At 46.8% G+C, this 19,289-nt stretch overlaps 1 protein-coding gene across 2 annotated transcripts in view; it reads left to right on the forward strand.

Annotated features, from left to right (window-relative positions):
- Positions 1-19,289, forward strand: part of AHNAK2 (AHNAK nucleoprotein 2) — a 407,486-nt gene that overhangs the window by 325,878 nt on the left and 62,319 nt on the right. For both annotated transcript variants that reach the window (XM_085626234.1, XM_085626235.1), the window contains exon 5: positions 12,354-12,532. In XM_085626234.1, coding sequence (XP_085482360.1) covers positions 12,354-12,532 — 179 coding nt within the window. The remainder of the gene's footprint in view (positions 1-12,353; positions 12,533-19,289) is intronic.

Genomic DNA, 19,289 nt, shown 5'->3' on the forward strand with positions numbered 1-19,289 from the left:
CCACTCTATTGATGTCAATGGCGGTCTTGATATAAAGTGCAGAACTGGACTTGAGACAGCTTTGGTTACCAGGGAACTGTCCAAATGCTCCTTAGTGGCCCCCCTGACCTTCTCCCTGTGAGATTTGGTTGCCCAAATCGGGCCAGAGTAGCCGAACACAACTCTTTCAAACTTTTCAAAAGTTTCTAAACTTTACAGTAACCAATGCTTGTTTGTGCTTTAGACTAAAAACTTGAGATTTAAGTTTTACTTAAAAACCTATACCTCTGGAACCTTCCAATGGATAATAATTCACAAAACTAAAATATATTTTTATAAATTGTCGGATTTCTTTAGTGCTGTGTGACTCTTTCATATCATTGTTTGGTGCTTCTAAAGGCTTTACACTAGTTACTTTGTTTAAGCCTTGCTCCTTGAAGCCACAGATACCCAGGGCTGAGCTAAAAGATTTACAAATGTGCCTGACTGGATCCAAGACAGTTATGCAAGTGTATTAGAGAGTACGCTCGCACAACCATACCTTATAATGCACCACAATCCTCACATCTCCACTACTAGGTACATTAGGGTTATCAGCAGGCATAAAAAGGGTGCACTCATTCTTAAGCCTCCCATTAAATGCAAGTTATTGGTGACCATCCCCTGCCTGAAATTGAGTCTTTCTACCTTCTTGTGGCCCATTGCATTTTCATTTTTTCCCTTCGCTACAAGTTTTTGGTCTCCTTTTTTGGGCCCATATAGAATTGCCTTACTTCTAAAAATGAAGATGATACATGGATATTGTCAAATTTACTAATTGTCGTATTTACTATTACATTTCATTGGGTAGCTTTCTCCATCCTCCCTCACTTCAGTGTCCGTGTTTCTAACTTCCTGCCACTGCAATTCAGTTCCACAGTCTAGGGAAGCAATATCTACTTTTCATCATGTGCCATGGTAAATAAAGGGGCCAGCCCATATGCATCTCACTGGTGGCAGCACTAGAGTTTCACCTCACATGGTGTCTTACTACTAGACTCTTGCTCTTTGGCACATACATGCACCCACATGGAATGCAGGTGAATAGTTCTTGAAGCACACTAGAGTGGAATTGTATTTAAGTGAGGTTAGTAGCCGACACTATCCTTTGACATAAAAAAAAAGTCTGGAAAAGACTAATAATTCATAAAAGAGAGTATTCATCTTTTGAACCCAGGGCATGCACACCAGTAGCATTTTCTTTATGAAGGCACATTTGGTGCACCCCTCCAGGTCACAAAACATGTTGTGGACCTTGCAATATCATGGACAAGCTTAGACCTGTAGGCACATGATTACTGTGTTTCTAAAAGTCAATAAAAAGTCAGGATACCAGTTTTACAAGCAGTCCAGCACTCAGGACAGGGGTACACACCAGTATACCATGCAAGAAACATTCACATCTCAACCTTGTCTAAATTCCTTTATTGAACAGTCCAATTCAGGGTATCTTCAAAATCTAGTCGAAACCCATTGCACAAATTCAAACTACCTTCATCTACACCCACTCCATTTTCACAACTTCATCACAACCCCTTCTATGTCTCCTTTTGCAAAATCCAACCCAAACTCATTTACTCATTCACTGCTCTCTGCCGAGTGTTGTTCAATATCCCCTGCAGAGTTCCTCTGCCAAGCCTTAGAGCCCATCCTAACCATTCTGCCACTACCTCACTGTTAAGATGGTCATCAAACCTGAAGACACTGGAAACCACACCAGATGGCCTCTTCTAGAACCCTCCCCACTATCTCCCACTGGCCCTCAGACTATTTCTCTGGTAAGCATTTGACTCCTCTCACTGTCACTTAGAGACTTTGGCTTCCTATGATGACCCTCAGTGTCCAGAATAAGTCTTTCTTCTGGATCTCAGAGCCTCATTGTCAACTCTCAGTGCACCTACCATCTCTGCTACCACTAGCATTCATAGCCAGTATGGCACTGTTAGCCAATGACCATTTTTGCTGTCTTCAGTTCTCTGAATTTCTCAAACTCTTTCTTTCATCCTTCACATACCACAATTCTTTTCACCCATCCACCTGTAAACCCCTCTAATAAGCTTCAGTCTTCTGCCTCCTCATTCATACACTCCTGTTTTTTAATTTACGTTTTCTGTGAATATTTATCATCACTTCTATAATTGGGCTGAAAAAGGCAAGAGGTTTTAGGGGTTGAAAGCCCAAGAAGCATGAACATGAACTCTTTCCAATAGGGATATATTAATACACGTGGTCCTCTTTGTACTCTTCTTCTAGGTCCTCTTTTTCTGAGTTGTTTTGGTTATCCTAATCCTCCTCTAGGTACGAGTCTCCCTAGCCCTAGTTTCTCTGGCACTGATTTCCTGAATCTGGTGCTCCTTGTTTTAGTCCATCCTGTTCATGGTCTTCCTGGCCCCCTCTTATTCCTGGCATCTCCTTGTCCTAGCCTTTTCTTGTATTGGCCCTTCCTGGACTTACTGGTCCCCCCCACGCATTATTATTTATGTAAGCCCCGTTGAGGTGGCGGTCCCGAGGGTTGTGGGAGAGGCCATAAGGCCTCCCTCACATATGTGCTCCGAGGAGGTGGTGGTCCCAAGGGCAGCGGGGGGCCAGTGGGCCCCTCCGCATTTGAATACAACAGTGCCTCGGGGAGGTGGCAGTCCTCTGGGGTTGTGGCGGAGGCCATTGGGCCTCCCCTGCACAATTTTTATATTACATTTGTGCCCCACGGGGTGGTGGTCCCCAGGGCAGCGGGGGAGCATTTGGCTCCCCCACATAAATTAATGTTGCTGCCCCAGGGCTTTGAATAGCCCTAGGATGGGGCCCATGCACCCCCTCCTACATTTCCACAATGCATGTGGGATCTGGCCCACCCGGGGGTATTCTAAAGCAAGCACAGCAGGGTCCATCAGGGACCCCCACCATACCAAGGAGTGTCAGGGTATTCCTACCCTGTCCCTCTTTTTTTGAAACTTTTTTCTGGGATTAAGCTTTAAGCTGATTCCCAAGATGGCTGCCAATACTTCCTGGTTGAAGTGTTGTCTGCCAATCAAATGTAAGTAAGATTCGTGAGTCCAATGCAAGGCCTCGCATCCCCAGATATTTATACTTTTTAAAGATAGAAATCTCAAAAACTACTAAACGGATTTACACCAAATCACAAAAAAAACATGCTTTTTGGACCAACACCTAGCTTTCTGCCAAATTTGGTGAAAGTCCGTTCAACAGTTTGGGCTGTAGTTGTGTTAAAAAAATCATAAATCCCCATAGGCGTAACATGGGGAAAATGCGTTTTCCCCCCTTTTTTCTGCCCCCCCCTTGACGGATCACCATGGAAATTACAACACAGCAGCTGATCCAAACAGGGTAAGTTTTGTGAAAATTGTGTTGAGATTCGTCAAGCGGCACCAAAGTTATTGGCAAAACAAAAAAAGCTTTTCCTATGGAAACTTTGGTCCTAACTGTAACTACCTACATATATATATATTTTTTTTTTCAAAAGATTGCTCAGAGATGGAGCCGCACTCCGTGTTCAGGTAGGTAACAACCTTTATTTGTAGAAACAAACTGCGTCTCATTCAGAGGCTCAATAGGGAGCTGTACTATCGGTCCCTTCATTGTAACATGAGCAACTAACCCACTGGAGGGCAACAAAGTGCTGAATTGAACTGCAGGTTCCGGCATGCAGCGGGAGAGTGAATAAATTAAGTGGCACACCGGAGGCTCATAATCATCACTGAAGCAACATGCAGGGAGCAGTGCAGGCGCACATAATGAAGCTGCTCGTGTTTGGCCTCTGAGGAAAGGGAATGTTTTCCCTGAAACGCGTAAGGCCAAGGGACAATCACGGAATGGGAAGCAGTTTGTTTCTACAAATGAAGGTTGTTACCTACCTGAACACGGAGTGCGGCTCCATCTCTGAGCAATCTTTTGAAAAAATGGACACACGGTGGCTTCAGGCCGTGGGAGCGACGCACCGCCCTCATACTTATTTGGGTTTACGTGGGGGAGAAGATTTCCCTCACGATCGGCGTGGACAGGAAATTCAATTAAAACAAACTGAGTCTCATTCGGAGGCTCAATAGGGAGCTGCACTATCGGTCCCTTCATTGTAACATGAGCAACTAACCCACTGGAGGGCAACAAAGTGCTGAATTGAACTGCAGGTTCCGGCATGCAGCGGGAGAGTGAATAAATTAAGTGGCACACCGGAGGCTTATAATCATCACTGAAGCAACATGCAGGGAGCAGTGCAGGCGCACATAATGAAGCTGCTCGTGTTTGGCCTCTGAGGAAAGGGAATGTTTTCTCTGAAACGCGTAAAGCCAAGGGACAATCACGGAATGGGAAGCAGTTTGTTTCTACAAATAAAGGTTGTTACCTACCTGAACACGGAGTGCGGCTCCATCTCTGAGCAATCTTTTGAAAAAAAAAATATATATATGTAGGTAGTTATAGTTAGGTTATAGTTAGGACCAAAGTTTCCATAGGAAAAGTTTTTTTTGTTTTGCCAATAACTTTGGTGCCGCTTGACGAATCTCAACACAATTTTCACAAAACTTATATATATATCAAAGGTCCAAGGCTCCGAATCACGGAGTCTCAATGTGGAGGCATCCATGGCCTCTATTCCAAAATGACTGTCGTGCCTCTGAAGAGTGCAATGAGCATGAAATGCGTCAGGCGTAAATCGACAGGCATGCTGTAAACTGGATCCGCCCGCCGATCCGGCTTTTACCTCATGAAGGTTGCTGCAGTGGATGTCAGAGCGTGTCTCCACAGGTGTGAACCTTGGAGCTTTGATTTTTACGCGGCCTCCCAGCCACGGGAGATGCACCACCCGGAAATTTGGGGCCACGGAGCTCTGAATCATGGAGTCTCAATGTGGAGGCATCCGTGGAGGATTGACAAGCCGGATGTGCGAGTGGAGGCCCATTGGTGGGCTTGAAACGTCTCAAACAGCGGCACACAACTGAGGCACACACTACAAGACCCACAAACCAACGCGGACTCATTTGAGTCGCCCATTGGAGGGCTCATATTTTTAAGTGGGTGGTGTGGCCTCTATGCCAAAATGACTGTCGCGCCTCTGAAGAGTGCAATGAGCACGAAACGCGTCAGGCGTGAATTGACAGGCATGCTGTAAACTGGATCCGCCCGCCGATCCGGCTTTTACCTCATGAAGGTTGCTGCAGTGGATGTCAGAGAGGGTCTCCACAGGTGGGATATATATATCTATATATATTTATATTATCCAAGTTTGTGGCTTGCATCCTGATCGTCAGTGGTGTAATGCAGAAACAAAGGAGATACCACACACACCTCATTAAATATTGCAAACATTTTCAAACTGTATGAGAGAAAACCTGCACTCAAGTCCATAGGAATTTTTTGTTTATTTACTGTCAGCATCTGCCAATGATACTGGAACGTGTTTCGACTTAATTAAAGCACAGCCTTTGCCAACTTAACCGAATGCGCCTTTTCTCTTCATATTTAAACCTTCACATCAGGTGAGGTGGGATAACAGGAATGCTGTGATTGGCTGGACGCAACCTGAACAGAAAGCTGCGACCTTCATTTTCTATATCGGAAACGGGTCCCGGAGCTAAAATGTTCTGTAAATGCAAACATAAGGGGTCAGGATTGAGGTATTCTGACCCCATGTTTCAGAAATGTAAGTGTTAGTGACAAGTTATGTGTCCAAAATTGATTTTATTAATCGCGCATGATATTTACGATGACGCTGTGACTGCCAGCGCGGCCCCCTTTGTACCATTGTGGGGACGTTGTGACTATCACAACATCATCTCGAATATTGGTGAAAATATGAAAAAATATAGATTTGTATGCATTCGCCAGTCACTGTCACACACTCATGTATGCACTCACAAACCCACTCAGACACTTATACACCCATTCACATACCCACTCACACACTTATACATTCAGTCGCATACCCACTCAGATACTCATGCACCTACTCACATACCTATTTAGGTATTCATGCACCCACTTATAGACTGACTCAGAGAGGGATGCACCCATGTACAGACCCACTCAGAGACTCATGCACCTACTTAGAGACCCATTCATAGACTCATTTGTAAGTCTCATACACCCTTAGAGACTTTTACACCCACTCACAGACCACGTCGGCACTCATGCACCTACTCAGATACTCATGAATTCACTTACAGATTCACTCGGAGAGTCACACACCCATGTAAAGATCTACTCAGAGACTGACAGACCGACTTACAGACCACTCACACACTCATGTATGTACTCACAGACCCACTGAGACACTCATACACCCACTTACAGATCTACTCATACACCCACTCACACACCCATACAGTCACTCCCCCTCTCAGTCACAGACCCTCTCAGAGACTTATGGACTCAGTCACTCACTCATACACTCACAAACGCACCCGCCCACAATCTCACTCATATACACATGCACCCACTCACTCACCCATCCACTTAAGCTCATGCATCCATTCACAGACCCACCCAGACTCTTGTCTTCCCATTCACAGACCCACTCACTCATGCATGCACCCATTCACTCACCCACTTAGAGAGTTATGCTCTCACTCACAAACCCATTGAGACACTCATATACCCACTGACAGTTCCACTCAGACACTCATTCATCCACTCACTGACCCACTCAGACTGTCACACACACATACAGTCACTCACACACCTACTCACAGACTTATGCACTCAGTCAGTTACACACTCAGACTCATGTACCCACTTACAGTCACACTCAGAAACCCACGCACTCACTGACAGAACCACTCAGACATTCACACTGCCAGTGATAGACCCACTGAGACACATATGTACTCACTCATAAACCCACACACTCATGCACCTACTCACTCACTCAGACACCCACTTATACACTCATGTATCTGCTCACAGATGCAGTCAGACAGTTATATGCTTACTTACAAATGCACAAAGGCACTCATGCACCTATTCACAGATTGAGTGAGAGATTTATGCAACCAATCACAGACCCATTGCAACACTGGTGCACCCACTAAAAGATGCATTGAGGCAGTCATGCAGTTCGTTACAGAAGCATTGATAGACTAGTGCACCATCTTACTGATTCACTCAAATACTTATACAGTGCATGAGAGACTTACTGATACAGTGATGCATGCAGTTATAGATTACACTGAAAAAGCTATGCACTGTGTTATAGAGATATTAAGGGAGTTGTACATGCTGTTATACAAAGCAAACACAAGGAGATGATGGACGAGGCACTGAAACTTTTCAGACACTCACCCCCAGTCACAGATCTGGGTTGAATCCATCATTGTTCTTTAGCTCACTTCACCGCCCCAGTTTAAGACACAGCTATATGCAAATCAGTCTTGACCCTGTGCCTCATGGGAACAGTCCAGCCCGAATTGCCAAGCCATGCCTTCCCTGGACCGGACACAAGCATCCTGGGACCTGTTTTGGGCTAACAGCCCTCATTAGCCAGGCTAGCTTGAATCCAGTGGCAAAGTGAGCAAGGGACCCACGTCTGGGCATTCCCTGCCAACTTAGGGTGAACAAAGCAAACACAAAGAGATGATGGACCCTTGACCTTGCTGGTAGGTCACTCTCCCACCACACAGCTCCGCCTGTGTGCCCTGACGCTGCCACTGCTGTAGACGTCGAGGCACTCCTCCACCGCAGGCTACCACCTGCGCCTCAGCCCTGGTGGCCAGTGGTAGGCCCTAGGTTTGTATCTTTGAGCCTGTTTTTTGATTTCTGTCTCCCCCTCCCTGCCCTGATTTGTGCCCTCTTGCCTTCTTTCTCCCCCTCCTTGCCCTGATTTGTGCCCTTTTGCCTTCTGTCTCGCCCTCGCTGCCCTGATTTGTGCCCGTTTTCTGCCTTCAGTCTCCCCCTCGCTGCCCTGATTTGTGCCCGTTTTTTGCCTTGTCTACCCCTCGCTGCCCTGATTTGTGCCCTTTTGCCTTCTGTCTCCCCCTCGCTGCCCTGATTTGTGCCCTTTTGCCTTCTGTCTCCCCCTCGCTGCAACACAACAGTCTCTCCACACACCATCGACCACGACCTCCTGCTAGCCTGGACCAGCGTGAGCATCGATGACACCATCAAAACCATCAGCACAATCCACTCCGGCTCCCCTTCAGACCCATTCCCGCACCACATCTTCAACAAAGCCAGCAGCTCCATTGGACCCCACCTGCGCAACGTCATCAATCTCTCCCTCGAGACCGCAACCTTCCCAGAGAGCTGGAAACACCCCGAGATCAAAGCCCTACTCAAAAAACCCAGGGCAGACCCTAGAGACCTCAAGAACTTCCGGCCCATCTCTCTTCTCCCGTTCCCGGCCAAGGTCATTGAGAAGATCGTCAGCAGACAGCTAACCCGATACCTCGAAGAAAACAGAATCCTGGACCCTTCCCAGTCAGGGTTCCGCAGCAACCACAGCACCGAGACCGCCCTCATTGCCGCCACCGACGACATCAGGATACTGCTGGACAACGGTGAGACTGCCGCCCTCATCCTCCTGGGCCTCTCCGCCGCACCCGACACGTCTGCCACCGCACACTATGAGCACGCCTCCACGCCGTAGGGATCCGAGACAAAGCCCTGGGATGGACCACCTCCTTCCTCTCTGGCAGAACCCAGAACGTCCGCCTCCCCCCATTCCGATCCAAAGCCTCCGAGATCATCTGCGGCGTACCCCAGGGATCCTCCCTCAGCCCGACACTGTTCAACATGTACATGGCCCCGCTCGCACACGTTGCCCGACAGCACAACTTCAACATAATCTCCTATGCCGACGACACTCAACTGATCCTCTCCCTCACCAAGGACCCCATTACCGCCAAAGCCAACCTCCACGAAGGAATGAAGGCCGTCGCTGACTGGATGAAGACCAGCTGACTGAAGCTGAACACGGACAAAACGGAGGTTCTCATCCTTGGCTCCAACCCTTCAACCTGGGACGACTCCTGGTGGCCGATGGCACTGGGGACAGCCCCGACACCCACCAACCACGCACGCAACCTGGGAATCATCCTCGACTCAACGCTCTCCATGACCAAGCAAGTCAACGCCATCTCCTCCTCCTGCTTCAACACCCTCTGCATGCGCCGCAAGATCTACAGGTGGATCCCGACAGATACAAGAAGAACAGTCACCCAGGCCCTCGTCAGCAGCAGACCCGACTACAGAAACGCCCTCTACGCGGGAGCCCTGACCAAGCTCATCAGGCGACTGCAACGCATTCAAAACGCCTCGACACAACTGATCCTCGACATACAATGCCACGGCCACATCACCCCCCACCTGAGAAACCTGCACTGGCTGCCCGTCAACAAGAGGATCACCTTCAAGCTCCTCACCCACGCACACAAAGCACTCCACAAGACCGGCCCAGCCTACCTCAACAAACGACTTTCCTTCTACACCCCCAACCGCCAGCTCCGCTCCGCTGACCTCGATCCTTGCCACCATCCCGTGCATCCAAAGAACAACCACTGGCGGGAGGTCCTTCTTCCACCTTGCCGCCAAGACCTGGAACACCCTCCCACTGAACCTATGACAGACCCAAGACCTGCTGACCTTCAGGAGGCTACTCAAGACCTGGCTGTTCGATCAGTAGTGACCCCTCCCCCAGCGCCTTGAGACCCTCACAGGTATGTAGTGCACTCTATAAATGTTGTTTGATGGATTGATTGATTGATGGATGGAGCTCTGAAACTTTTCAGACACTCACCCCCAGTCACAGATCTGGGTTGAATCCATCATCATTCTTTAGCTCACTTCGCCACCCCAGTTCAGACACAGGCATTGGCAAATAAGTCTTGACCCTGTGCATCATGGGAACAGTCCAGCCCGAACTGCCAAGCCATGTCTTCCCTGGACCGGAAACATGCATCCTAGGACCGGTTTCAGACTAACAGCCCCTATCAGCCAGGCTAGCTTGAATCCAGTGGCAAAGTGAGCAAGGGACCCATGTCTGGGCATACCCTGCCAACTTAGGGCGAACATAACAAACACATGGAGATGATGGACAGAGCGCTGAAACTTTTCAGATACTCACCCCCAGTCACACATCTGGGTTCAATCCATCATCGTTCTTTAGCTCACTTCGCCACCCCAGTTCAGACACAGCTATATGCAAATCAGTCAAGACCCTTTGCCTCATGGGAACAGTCCAGCGCGAACTGCCAAGCCTGGCTGAGGAGGGGTGTTACGCCAAAACCGGTCCCAGGATGCTTGTTTCCGGTTTAGGGAATACCTGGCTTTGCAGTTCCAGCTGGACTGTTCCCATGAGTCAAAGGGTCAAGACTGATGTGCATATAGCTGGGTCTGAACTGAGGTGGCAAAGTGAGCTAAAGAACGATGATGGATTCAACCCAGATCTGAGACTGGGGGTGAGTGTCTGAAAAGTTTCAGAGCTCCGTCCATCATCTCCTTGGGTTTGCTTTGTTCGCCCTAAGTTAGCAGGGTATGCCCAGATGTGGGTCTACCTGTCTGTGCACTGCCAATCAAACAATGCTTATTGACTTTATTGAAACTACTCAGTAAGTGGTTTTGTGGGGTATTGGCGCTCCTGGGCAGTACGCATGTGAGTATATACTAATGATATATTAGGATTGCAGTGCATAACGGTAGGGAGAGCCACCCTCCTCCCCAAGGCATGAATAGCCACTGGTAGAACAAAACAACAATCCCTTGCACACGCTAACAGTATGTATAGTATATCAATAACAGTGTAAAAGAATGCTTGATTCTTTGCTGGAACAATCACTTCAGTTTAATCTCGAAAGCCTTAGCCAACACGTGTTTCGTCATGCTTTATGTTTGTGTGCAGCAACTTCTTGAGGGCTATAGTTTCTTCTTATGGATCCTTAATTCCGGTTGTATTTCAGTTCAGAAAGGGATTCAAGAGGTCCAGTATTATGCGCACTGTAAAAACTGTAAGGTATATTGTGCCCGAAAGTAATCACTTCTATTCATTATAAATTGGTGGAGTGGTGCAGTAGAACCACTCGATAGGGGTTGTATCAGTCCCACGTACCAGCAGCCAAATCCTTGCTGGCATCTGTGCAAGCCCTCTCTGAATAGCAGAGCTTCCTCCGGCGTGTCCGCTGAACATCTCCCTTATTGACTTTGCTATGGTTTTATCACATGACTCAGTTCTATTGGATGGGTTTGTCTTGATTTGAGATCCTTTGTGACATGGTGGTATCTACCTTGTTTTGCTAGCAAGAATGTCCTAAAATTCTTGTCATCAGGATTTCTAAAGTGTAGGTAGTGTAGTGTATGAGTCATGTTAAGAAACAGGTTGAGCTATTTAATGTAAGGTACCAGCAGAATTGTGATCAGCCAGATGCTTTACAGGAGATGCCCTTTGTGGCTGCGTGGGGGTTAGGGGTATGTAAACCAGCCAACCCTCTGATTCCAAGCTGCTTTCTAGCCATCAAGATTTTGAGAGTTGAAGGAAAGGCTGCTCAAGTTAGTTACAGAAATTAGTGGAATATGGCATAAATAGAGAAGATGAAAAGGGAGTAAAAAGGTGATGACAAGCAACTTGATAAAATATACAGTGCACAGATGATTAGTGAGGGACGTGCATGATGACAAGTGTGAGAGAGAACATCAGTACATTTTCAGATGTGGCAGAAATAGCAACATAACATGTAATTGATGACTCTTGAGTCACACAAAGTGAAAGATGTGATAGAGGATGTATGACCTCTGTGGTCGATTTCATGGTTGGAATGGCATGCATACACATCTGGAGTACATGTTTTCTCTCAAGAACCACAGATGCCTGTTTTTTTGAAAGATTATCTGGATTATTCTGACTCTGGCAGGTGGCACACCAGCCCACATCATCAGAGGGGACTCTGGCATCTGCTCCTTTGGTGAAGGACCATACACCATTTAATCGGATCAAATCATTGCTTACCTGGCATGGATCTCACTGCCTTTGTTGAAACTGCTGGTGTGAATGAAGAGAAAGTGTAATTATGGTCTTGGCCACCTGCCCTCTTAGACCCTAGGTGACATTGGAATGAGGCTTTGGGTACTTGGACATCCAGTTATTGTGCATTGCTCAGGAAATAAAGAGCTAGTGGGTCATAGACGTTTTGAATGGTACAATATCTGCTGATGATGATGTGGGGTTATTGAATTAAGAGCGGCTCAAAAAAGATTGACGTCAAGTACATAAACTATGTGAATGAATGAGATATGTCTGTCAAGAGTCCTGCAAGTCAAATAAAACAGGCTTGATCAAGTCATGCAGCAATGTTAAAATGTTTTGTTTTTCTTCTTGCTAAACCAATACTTTCTACCAGGGGATCAACTTGTAAGTGCAACAATATATTTTGAAAACATGAAACATGAAGATGCACTCAAACTTCTGGAGTATTGCCAATCATACAGAGTGGAGTTTAATTTCGAACGCAGACTTGGAAAGGACGATGCCGGAAAAACTTGCTCTGTGATCCAGTGCAAAAAAGGGAAAGAAACACAGGTACACATATGTTTACATAATATTGTTTTGACAAATGCAACCAGATAGTAAGGTATGACACATATGTAGACCAATGACTGAAGGGATGGTTGGTTCATAGACAATCAGAACATGGATACTCCTCTTTAACCCCTTTGCTGCCAGGCCTTTTCCCCCTCCTGTGCCACGCCTTTTTTTGGCTATTTGGGGTAGTGCGCGCTGAGGCCCCTGTAACTTTTTGACCACATAAGGTATCCACGCCAAATTTGCGTCCTTTTCTTCCAACATCATGGGGATTCTGAAGGTACTCAGGGTTTGTGGATTCCCCTGGAGGGGTCACAGAAATGAGCCAAAATACAGCAAAATTTAGGGTTTTTTTGGGAAAATGGGAAAAACGGACAGCAAATGAAAGCATCTGGGTTTTTCCCTGCAAATGTTATCAAAAAAGGGTTTGTGGGGCTGAAATCACCATTTTCCCAGCTTTTAGAGGATACCAGACTTTTGTCAGAAACCCAAAATGTTTTACACAGTTTTGGCATTTTTCTGGGACATAGCCTATTTTTGCTATTTTTTGTGCTTTCAACCTCCTTCCAGTTAATAGTAGAAATGGGTACAAAAGCGATAATGGATCCTGGAAAGCTATACATTTTAGAGAAGTAGATAAAATTCTGAATTCAGCAAGGGGTCATTTGTGTAGATCCATCAAGGTTTCTTAGGATAAATTAAATTTTTTTTTTTAAAAGCGCCTTTTGTGTCAACGTTTTCACCTGCAACTTCTTCTAATTTCGACAGCTCTTTGAAAGCAATATACCGTTACATCCGCTGGACAATACTGGTTGTGGGGATATATAGGACTTGTAGGTTCACCAAGAACCCAACGAACCCAGAGCCAAAAACTGAGCAGCAACTTGCAATGGTTTTTTATTTTTTATTATGTACCGGGTATATAGTAATTATTCTGTAAAAATGTGTACATGGAAAAATCGGTATGAAAGACACCTATGTATTTCTGAAATGGGAACAAAATATAGAGTTTAGAAACAGTAGATATTTGCACATTTCCGAAATTGGGATACTCATACTAGCATTAGAATTATCAGTCATTTTTTAGAATGACTTCTTTTTTACACAATGTCTTTCATTTGGAAGGCAGAAATGCATCGAAAGTCAATAGGTAATAACAGTTCCTTTACAAATCTGAGTTACCCTAAGTCTCCCGATAAAAATGGTACCTCACTTGTAGGGGTAGGCATAGTGCCCACGACAGGAAATGGCTCAAAACCCAACATGAACACACCACATTTTCACAATGCAAAATTACCCTTTTTTAGCAAAGTGCCTAGCTGTAGTTTTGTAACCCTAGCTCTGCCGGCACCTAGGGAAACCTAGCAAACCTATACATTTTTGAAAACTAGACACCTAGGGGAATCCAGGATGGGGTGACTTGACTGCCTCCCACCAGGTTCTGTTACCCAGAATCCCTTGCAAACCTAAAAAATTGCAAAAAAAACACCTTTTCCCCACATTTCTCTGGTGGAAAGTTCTGGAATCTGCGTGGATCCACAAATTTCCACCCACCCCGCGTTCCCCAAAGTCTTCCAAGAAAAATGGTACCTCAGTTGTGGGGGTCAGCCTAGTGCCCGCGACAGGAAACGGCGCAAAACGTAAGGTGGACACACCTCAATTTCGCTGTGAAAAATGACCCTTTTTAGGCAAAGTGCCTAGCTGTAGTTTTTGAACCATAGCTCTGCCGGCACCAAGGGAAACCTAGCAAACCTATACATTTTTTAAAACTAGACACCCAGGGGAATCCAGGATGGGGTGACTTGACTGCCTCCCACCAGGTTCTGTTACCCAGAATCCCTTGTAAACCTAAAGAATTGCCAAAAAATACACATTTTCTCCACATTTCTCTGGTGGAAAGTTCTGGAATCTGCGTGGATCCACAAATTTCCACTCACCCCGCGTTCCCCAAAGTCTTCCGAGAAAAATGGTACCTCACTTACTTATGTGGGTCGGCCTAGTGCCCGCGACAGGAAACGGCACAAAACGCAACGTGGACACACCTCAATTTCGCTGTCAAAAACGACCCTTTTTTGGCAAAGTGCCTAGCTGTAGTTTTTGAACCATAGCTCTGCCGGCACCTAGGGAAACCTGGCAAAGCTATAAATGTTTGAAAACTAGACACCCAGGGGAATCCAGGATGGGGTGACTTGACTGCCTCCCACCAGGTTCTGCTACCCAGAATCCCTTGAAAACCTAAAAAATGGCCAACAAAAACACATTTTCCCCACATTTCTGTGGTGGAAAGTTCTGGAATCTGCGTGGATCCACAAATTTCCACCCACCCCGTGTTCCCCAAAGTCTTCCGATAAAAATGGTACCTCACTTGTGTGGGTCGGCCTAGTGCCCGTGACAGGAAACGGCGCAAAACGCATCGTGGACACACCTCAATTTCGCAGTGAAAAATGAACCTTTTTTGGCAAAGTGCCTAGCTGTAGTTTTTGAACCCTAGCTCTGCCGGCACCTAGGGAAACCTACCAAACCCACCAAACTAGACACCCGGGGGTTTCCAGGGAGGTATGGCTTGCGTGGTTCACCCAACATTTCCTTACCCAGAATGCCCTGCAAACCTCAAATTTAGCTGAAAAAATCACCTTTTTCACACATTTTTGTGTGGGAAAGTTGTGGCATCACCAGGCTCACACAAATTTCCTACCACCCAGCGTTCCCCCGGGTCTCCCGATAAAAACGGTGCCTCACTCGTGTGGGGGGCCCAAGTACCCGCGACAGGCAAGGGCCCAAAACGTATTGAGGCAACATGAAAATTGCCTACCTCAAAACTACCTGGTTTTGCAAGGGGGGTCACCTGGGTTTTTGGCCCGGTGCTCGGCGGCCACCTAGGGCAACCTACCAAACCCACACATTTCTGAAAACTAGACACCCGGGGGATTCCAGGGAGGTATGGCTTGCGTGGATCCCCCAACGTTTCCTTACCCAGAATGCCCTGCAAACCAGGGAATTTTCTTTTACAATTCCCTGGTGTCTAGTGGTCTTTTTGCCCCCCCGGGGGGGGGCAGATTGGGGGCCAATACCCCATCTGCCCCCAGGGGGGGGCAGAAAGGCTGTAATGGTGGTGGGTGGGTGGGGGCATTGGCGTGCCCGTTTCGGGAAGTCCCCACCCTAAAAAAAATATGAAAAGAAATCACTGATGTATAGTGGTCTTTCTGCCCCCCGAAGGGGCAGATTAGGGGCCAATGCCCCATCTACCCTCCGGGGGGGGGGGCAGAAAGACTGTGATAATTGGGGGGTGGGGTGGGGGCATGGGCCTGCCCGTTTTGGGCAGCCCCCACCCCTATTTTTATTTTGTTAAAAATTCCCTGGTGTCTCGTGGGCTTTTTGCCCCCCCGGGGGGGGCAGATTGGGGGCTACTGCCCCCATCTGCCCCACAGGGGGGGCAAAAAGACTACATTTGGCCAAAAATATTTGGGGGGAGCAAAGGCCCTTGCCCAAGGGGCCGCTCCCCCCTCCCTGGTGTCTAGTGGGTGGATCCCTGCTTGGGGATCGCCCTCCTGTGGCAATCCCCAAGCAGGGATCCACTGGGGAGGGGTACCATTGGAAAGGGGAGATTCTCCCCTTTCCAACGATACCTCTCACGTCTTTCTACGTGCTCAGGGGGCTGAGATAGCCCCCTGAGCACGTAGAAAGAGAAACAGAAATGAGCCTCTTGGCTCATTTCAGTTTCACTTTCAGTGTAATGACGTCGGCGCGACGTGCGCGCCGATCGACATTACACTGAAAGCAGGGGGGGCCTCGGGAGCTGGGGAAGCTCTTCCCCAGCTCCCGAGGCTATTTTCACTAAAAGGGAATCCCTCTGGTGCCCGCACCAGAGGGATTCCCCAAGAAATGCCTCATTACGAGCTGGACTTGTCATGGGCACAGCGCGACTGCTCCATGACGAGTCCAGCTCGTCATGGGCACACAAGGGGTTAATCCCATCCCATAATATTGCACGCCACCACATTTTTACATTTAAATATTTGAATGAAGTGCTTGTTCATATATATTTTGGTCTGAAATGCAGATGAGAACAATTTTGTTTACTGATAGTTAATCAGCAACATACTTAAGGAGATCTGGTTGATGTAAGTTCTGCAGGTAACAAAGAAAAGAATTGGAATTCGTCACTGTGACTATCAGTCAACAGATCCTTAATCTCATCCGCAAATTACTGGCACACCTGCCACCTGCTCTTAGATCCCGAAGTGTAATTTGTCTCCTGCCCTTAGGATATTATTCATGCTGTAGCCAAAGAGTGAATCACGGTACTGTAGAGGGCAAAGCAAATTTCTTCTCAGGAGCGCTTCGGAGTGTCTTCTTTCTGCACAGGGTTACAAATATTGCATGTGTGAAGACTTCCAATGTGTTGGTCTGCCTCCAAGTGCCAAAGAAGTTATGTCTCTCTCCAATCTCTAAGCGTGTTCATCGACTGCAGCATATAACACGTGTCCTTATCCAGATCCTATGAGTGCCTACTGCATGGAGGAATAAGTGTTTTTCATTCACTGGCAAAGAAGACTACTGCCAGCAGGCTGATTTTCTGTGTACGCTTATCAACCCACGCTCACTGTTGAAGTATTCTTAGATCTAAAGCCTAGAGTTTATACACCCTGCTGATATTTTAGGTCACCAGCGTTAGTGATTTCGTAAGTAGAATTTGGCAAATTTCTTATTTCTAGCTGCTTTTTCCAAGCTAATTATATTTTTTCATAATTTTAAATCCTGACTATTGCAAAGTAATCTGTTATCATTGTTTAAAGTATTGCAAAGCATCCTCAAACACTTATATAGTAGACACAGTACTCAATAAGAAATTCCAATCTGCCATATACACTCTTTCATGCACGTTCAATGATTCTGCCTCAATTTAAATAGTCAAAAAATCCTCATTGAATCACTCCATCTTCAAATGTTGGAAAGTAGACTTCCCTTGGAGGCCAATCTCACAGAGAAGTGAGCAGGACTCAGACATACCTGAGATACTTACACTCTTGCTTTGGAAAATGCACCCTTAACAGCAGGAAGGTAGATATCACCTTGAACTAGCACAATCTAGCGTAATTCTCAAAGCCCTGTCTCTATAAAGTAGCAACACAACAAGATGATGGACGGAGTGTTGAAACTTTTCAAGCACTCACCCCCAGTCACAGATCTGGGTTTAATCCATTGTTCTTTTGCTCACCATTCCACCCCAGTCTGTACCCAGCTATATGCATATCGTCTTGACCCTGCTCCCCATGAGAATAGTCCAGCACATACTGCCAAGCCAGGTCCTCCCTGGACCAGAAAAATGCATCCTAGGACCTATTTCGGGGTATCACCCCTCACCAGCCAGGCTAATTTCAACTCAGTGGGACAGTGAGCCAGGGACCCAGGTCTGGGCATACCCTGGCCACTTAGGGTGAACATAAGAACACAAGAAGATGGACGGAGTGCTAAAATGTTTCAAGCACTCACGTCCTGTCACAGATCTGGGTTTAATCTATCGTTCTTTAGCTCACCTTCCCACCCCAGTTTGGACCCACCCCAGATGTGGGTCCCATGCTCTCCATGTCCTGGCTAATGAGAGGCAAAACCTCGAAACCGGTCCCAGGATGCTTATTTCCAGTCCAGGGAAGACATGGCCTGGCAGTTTGGGCTGGACAGTTCCCATGGGGAGTAGGATCAAGACTGATTTGCATATGTCTGGGTTTAAACTGGAATGGCATGGGGAGAAAAAAAAAGATGGAATTAGGCTCAGCTCTCTGTACTGGGGTGCTTGTTTGACATTGTTCAACATTCTGTCCATCAATTTTTTTATTTGCATTCACCCTGAGTGGGACGGGTATGCCCAGATGCGGGTCCCATGCTCTACATGCCACTGGAGTAAAGCTAACCTGGCTGATGAGGGGTGAAACCCCGAAACCGGTCCCAGGATGCTTGTTCCAATCCAGGGAGGACCTGGGCTGGCAATTGAGGCTGGACTGCTCCCATGGGAAGCAGGGTCAAGTCTGATGTGCATACGGCTGGGTTTAAACTGGAATGACATGGGGAATAAACAAATGATGGATATAGGCCCAGATCTCTGTACTGGGGTGAATGTTTGACATTGTTCAACATTCTGGCCATCACCCTGAGTGGGACGGATATGCCCAGATGTGGGCCCCATGCTCTACATGCCACTGGAGTCAAGCTAACCTGGCTGATGAGGGGTGAAACCCCGAAACCTGTCCCTGGCTGCTTGTTTCCAATCCTGAGAGGACCTGGCCTGGCAGTTCGGGCTGGAATTTTCCTATGGGAAGCAGGGTCAAGACTGATTTGCATATGGCTGGGTTTAAACTGGAATGACACTGGGAATAAAAAAACGATGGCTTTAGGCCCAGATCTCTGTACTGGGGTGAATGTTTGACATTGTTCAACATTCTGTCCATCAATTGTTCTTTGTGCATTTGTCTCCAAAAATTGACACCCAACTTGGGGAAGGGAGATCACTGTTTTACAGTCTTTGTATCAACAACTCGTCTCTATCCGCATATGAAAATATAAAGTGCCTCACAGGCTCTACCACAAAATGTTACGTCAAGTCCAAACCGTGCAATAATCAAGAACTTTAGGTCAACAGTAGGAGCTCAATATGAGAGTAGTATTTCTAATTCCCAGGAACTTCTTTCAGTTCCCGCTCCTAAAATTGCTATTCCAGTCACGGAAAGCGCAAATGAATTTATTGTTTTACAATGAA

This window comes from Triturus cristatus, chromosome 9 (assembly GCF_964204655.1).
Source record: "Triturus cristatus chromosome 9, aTriCri1.1, whole genome shotgun sequence".
Classification (NCBI taxonomy): Eukaryota; Metazoa; Chordata; class Amphibia; order Caudata; family Salamandridae; genus Triturus; species Triturus cristatus.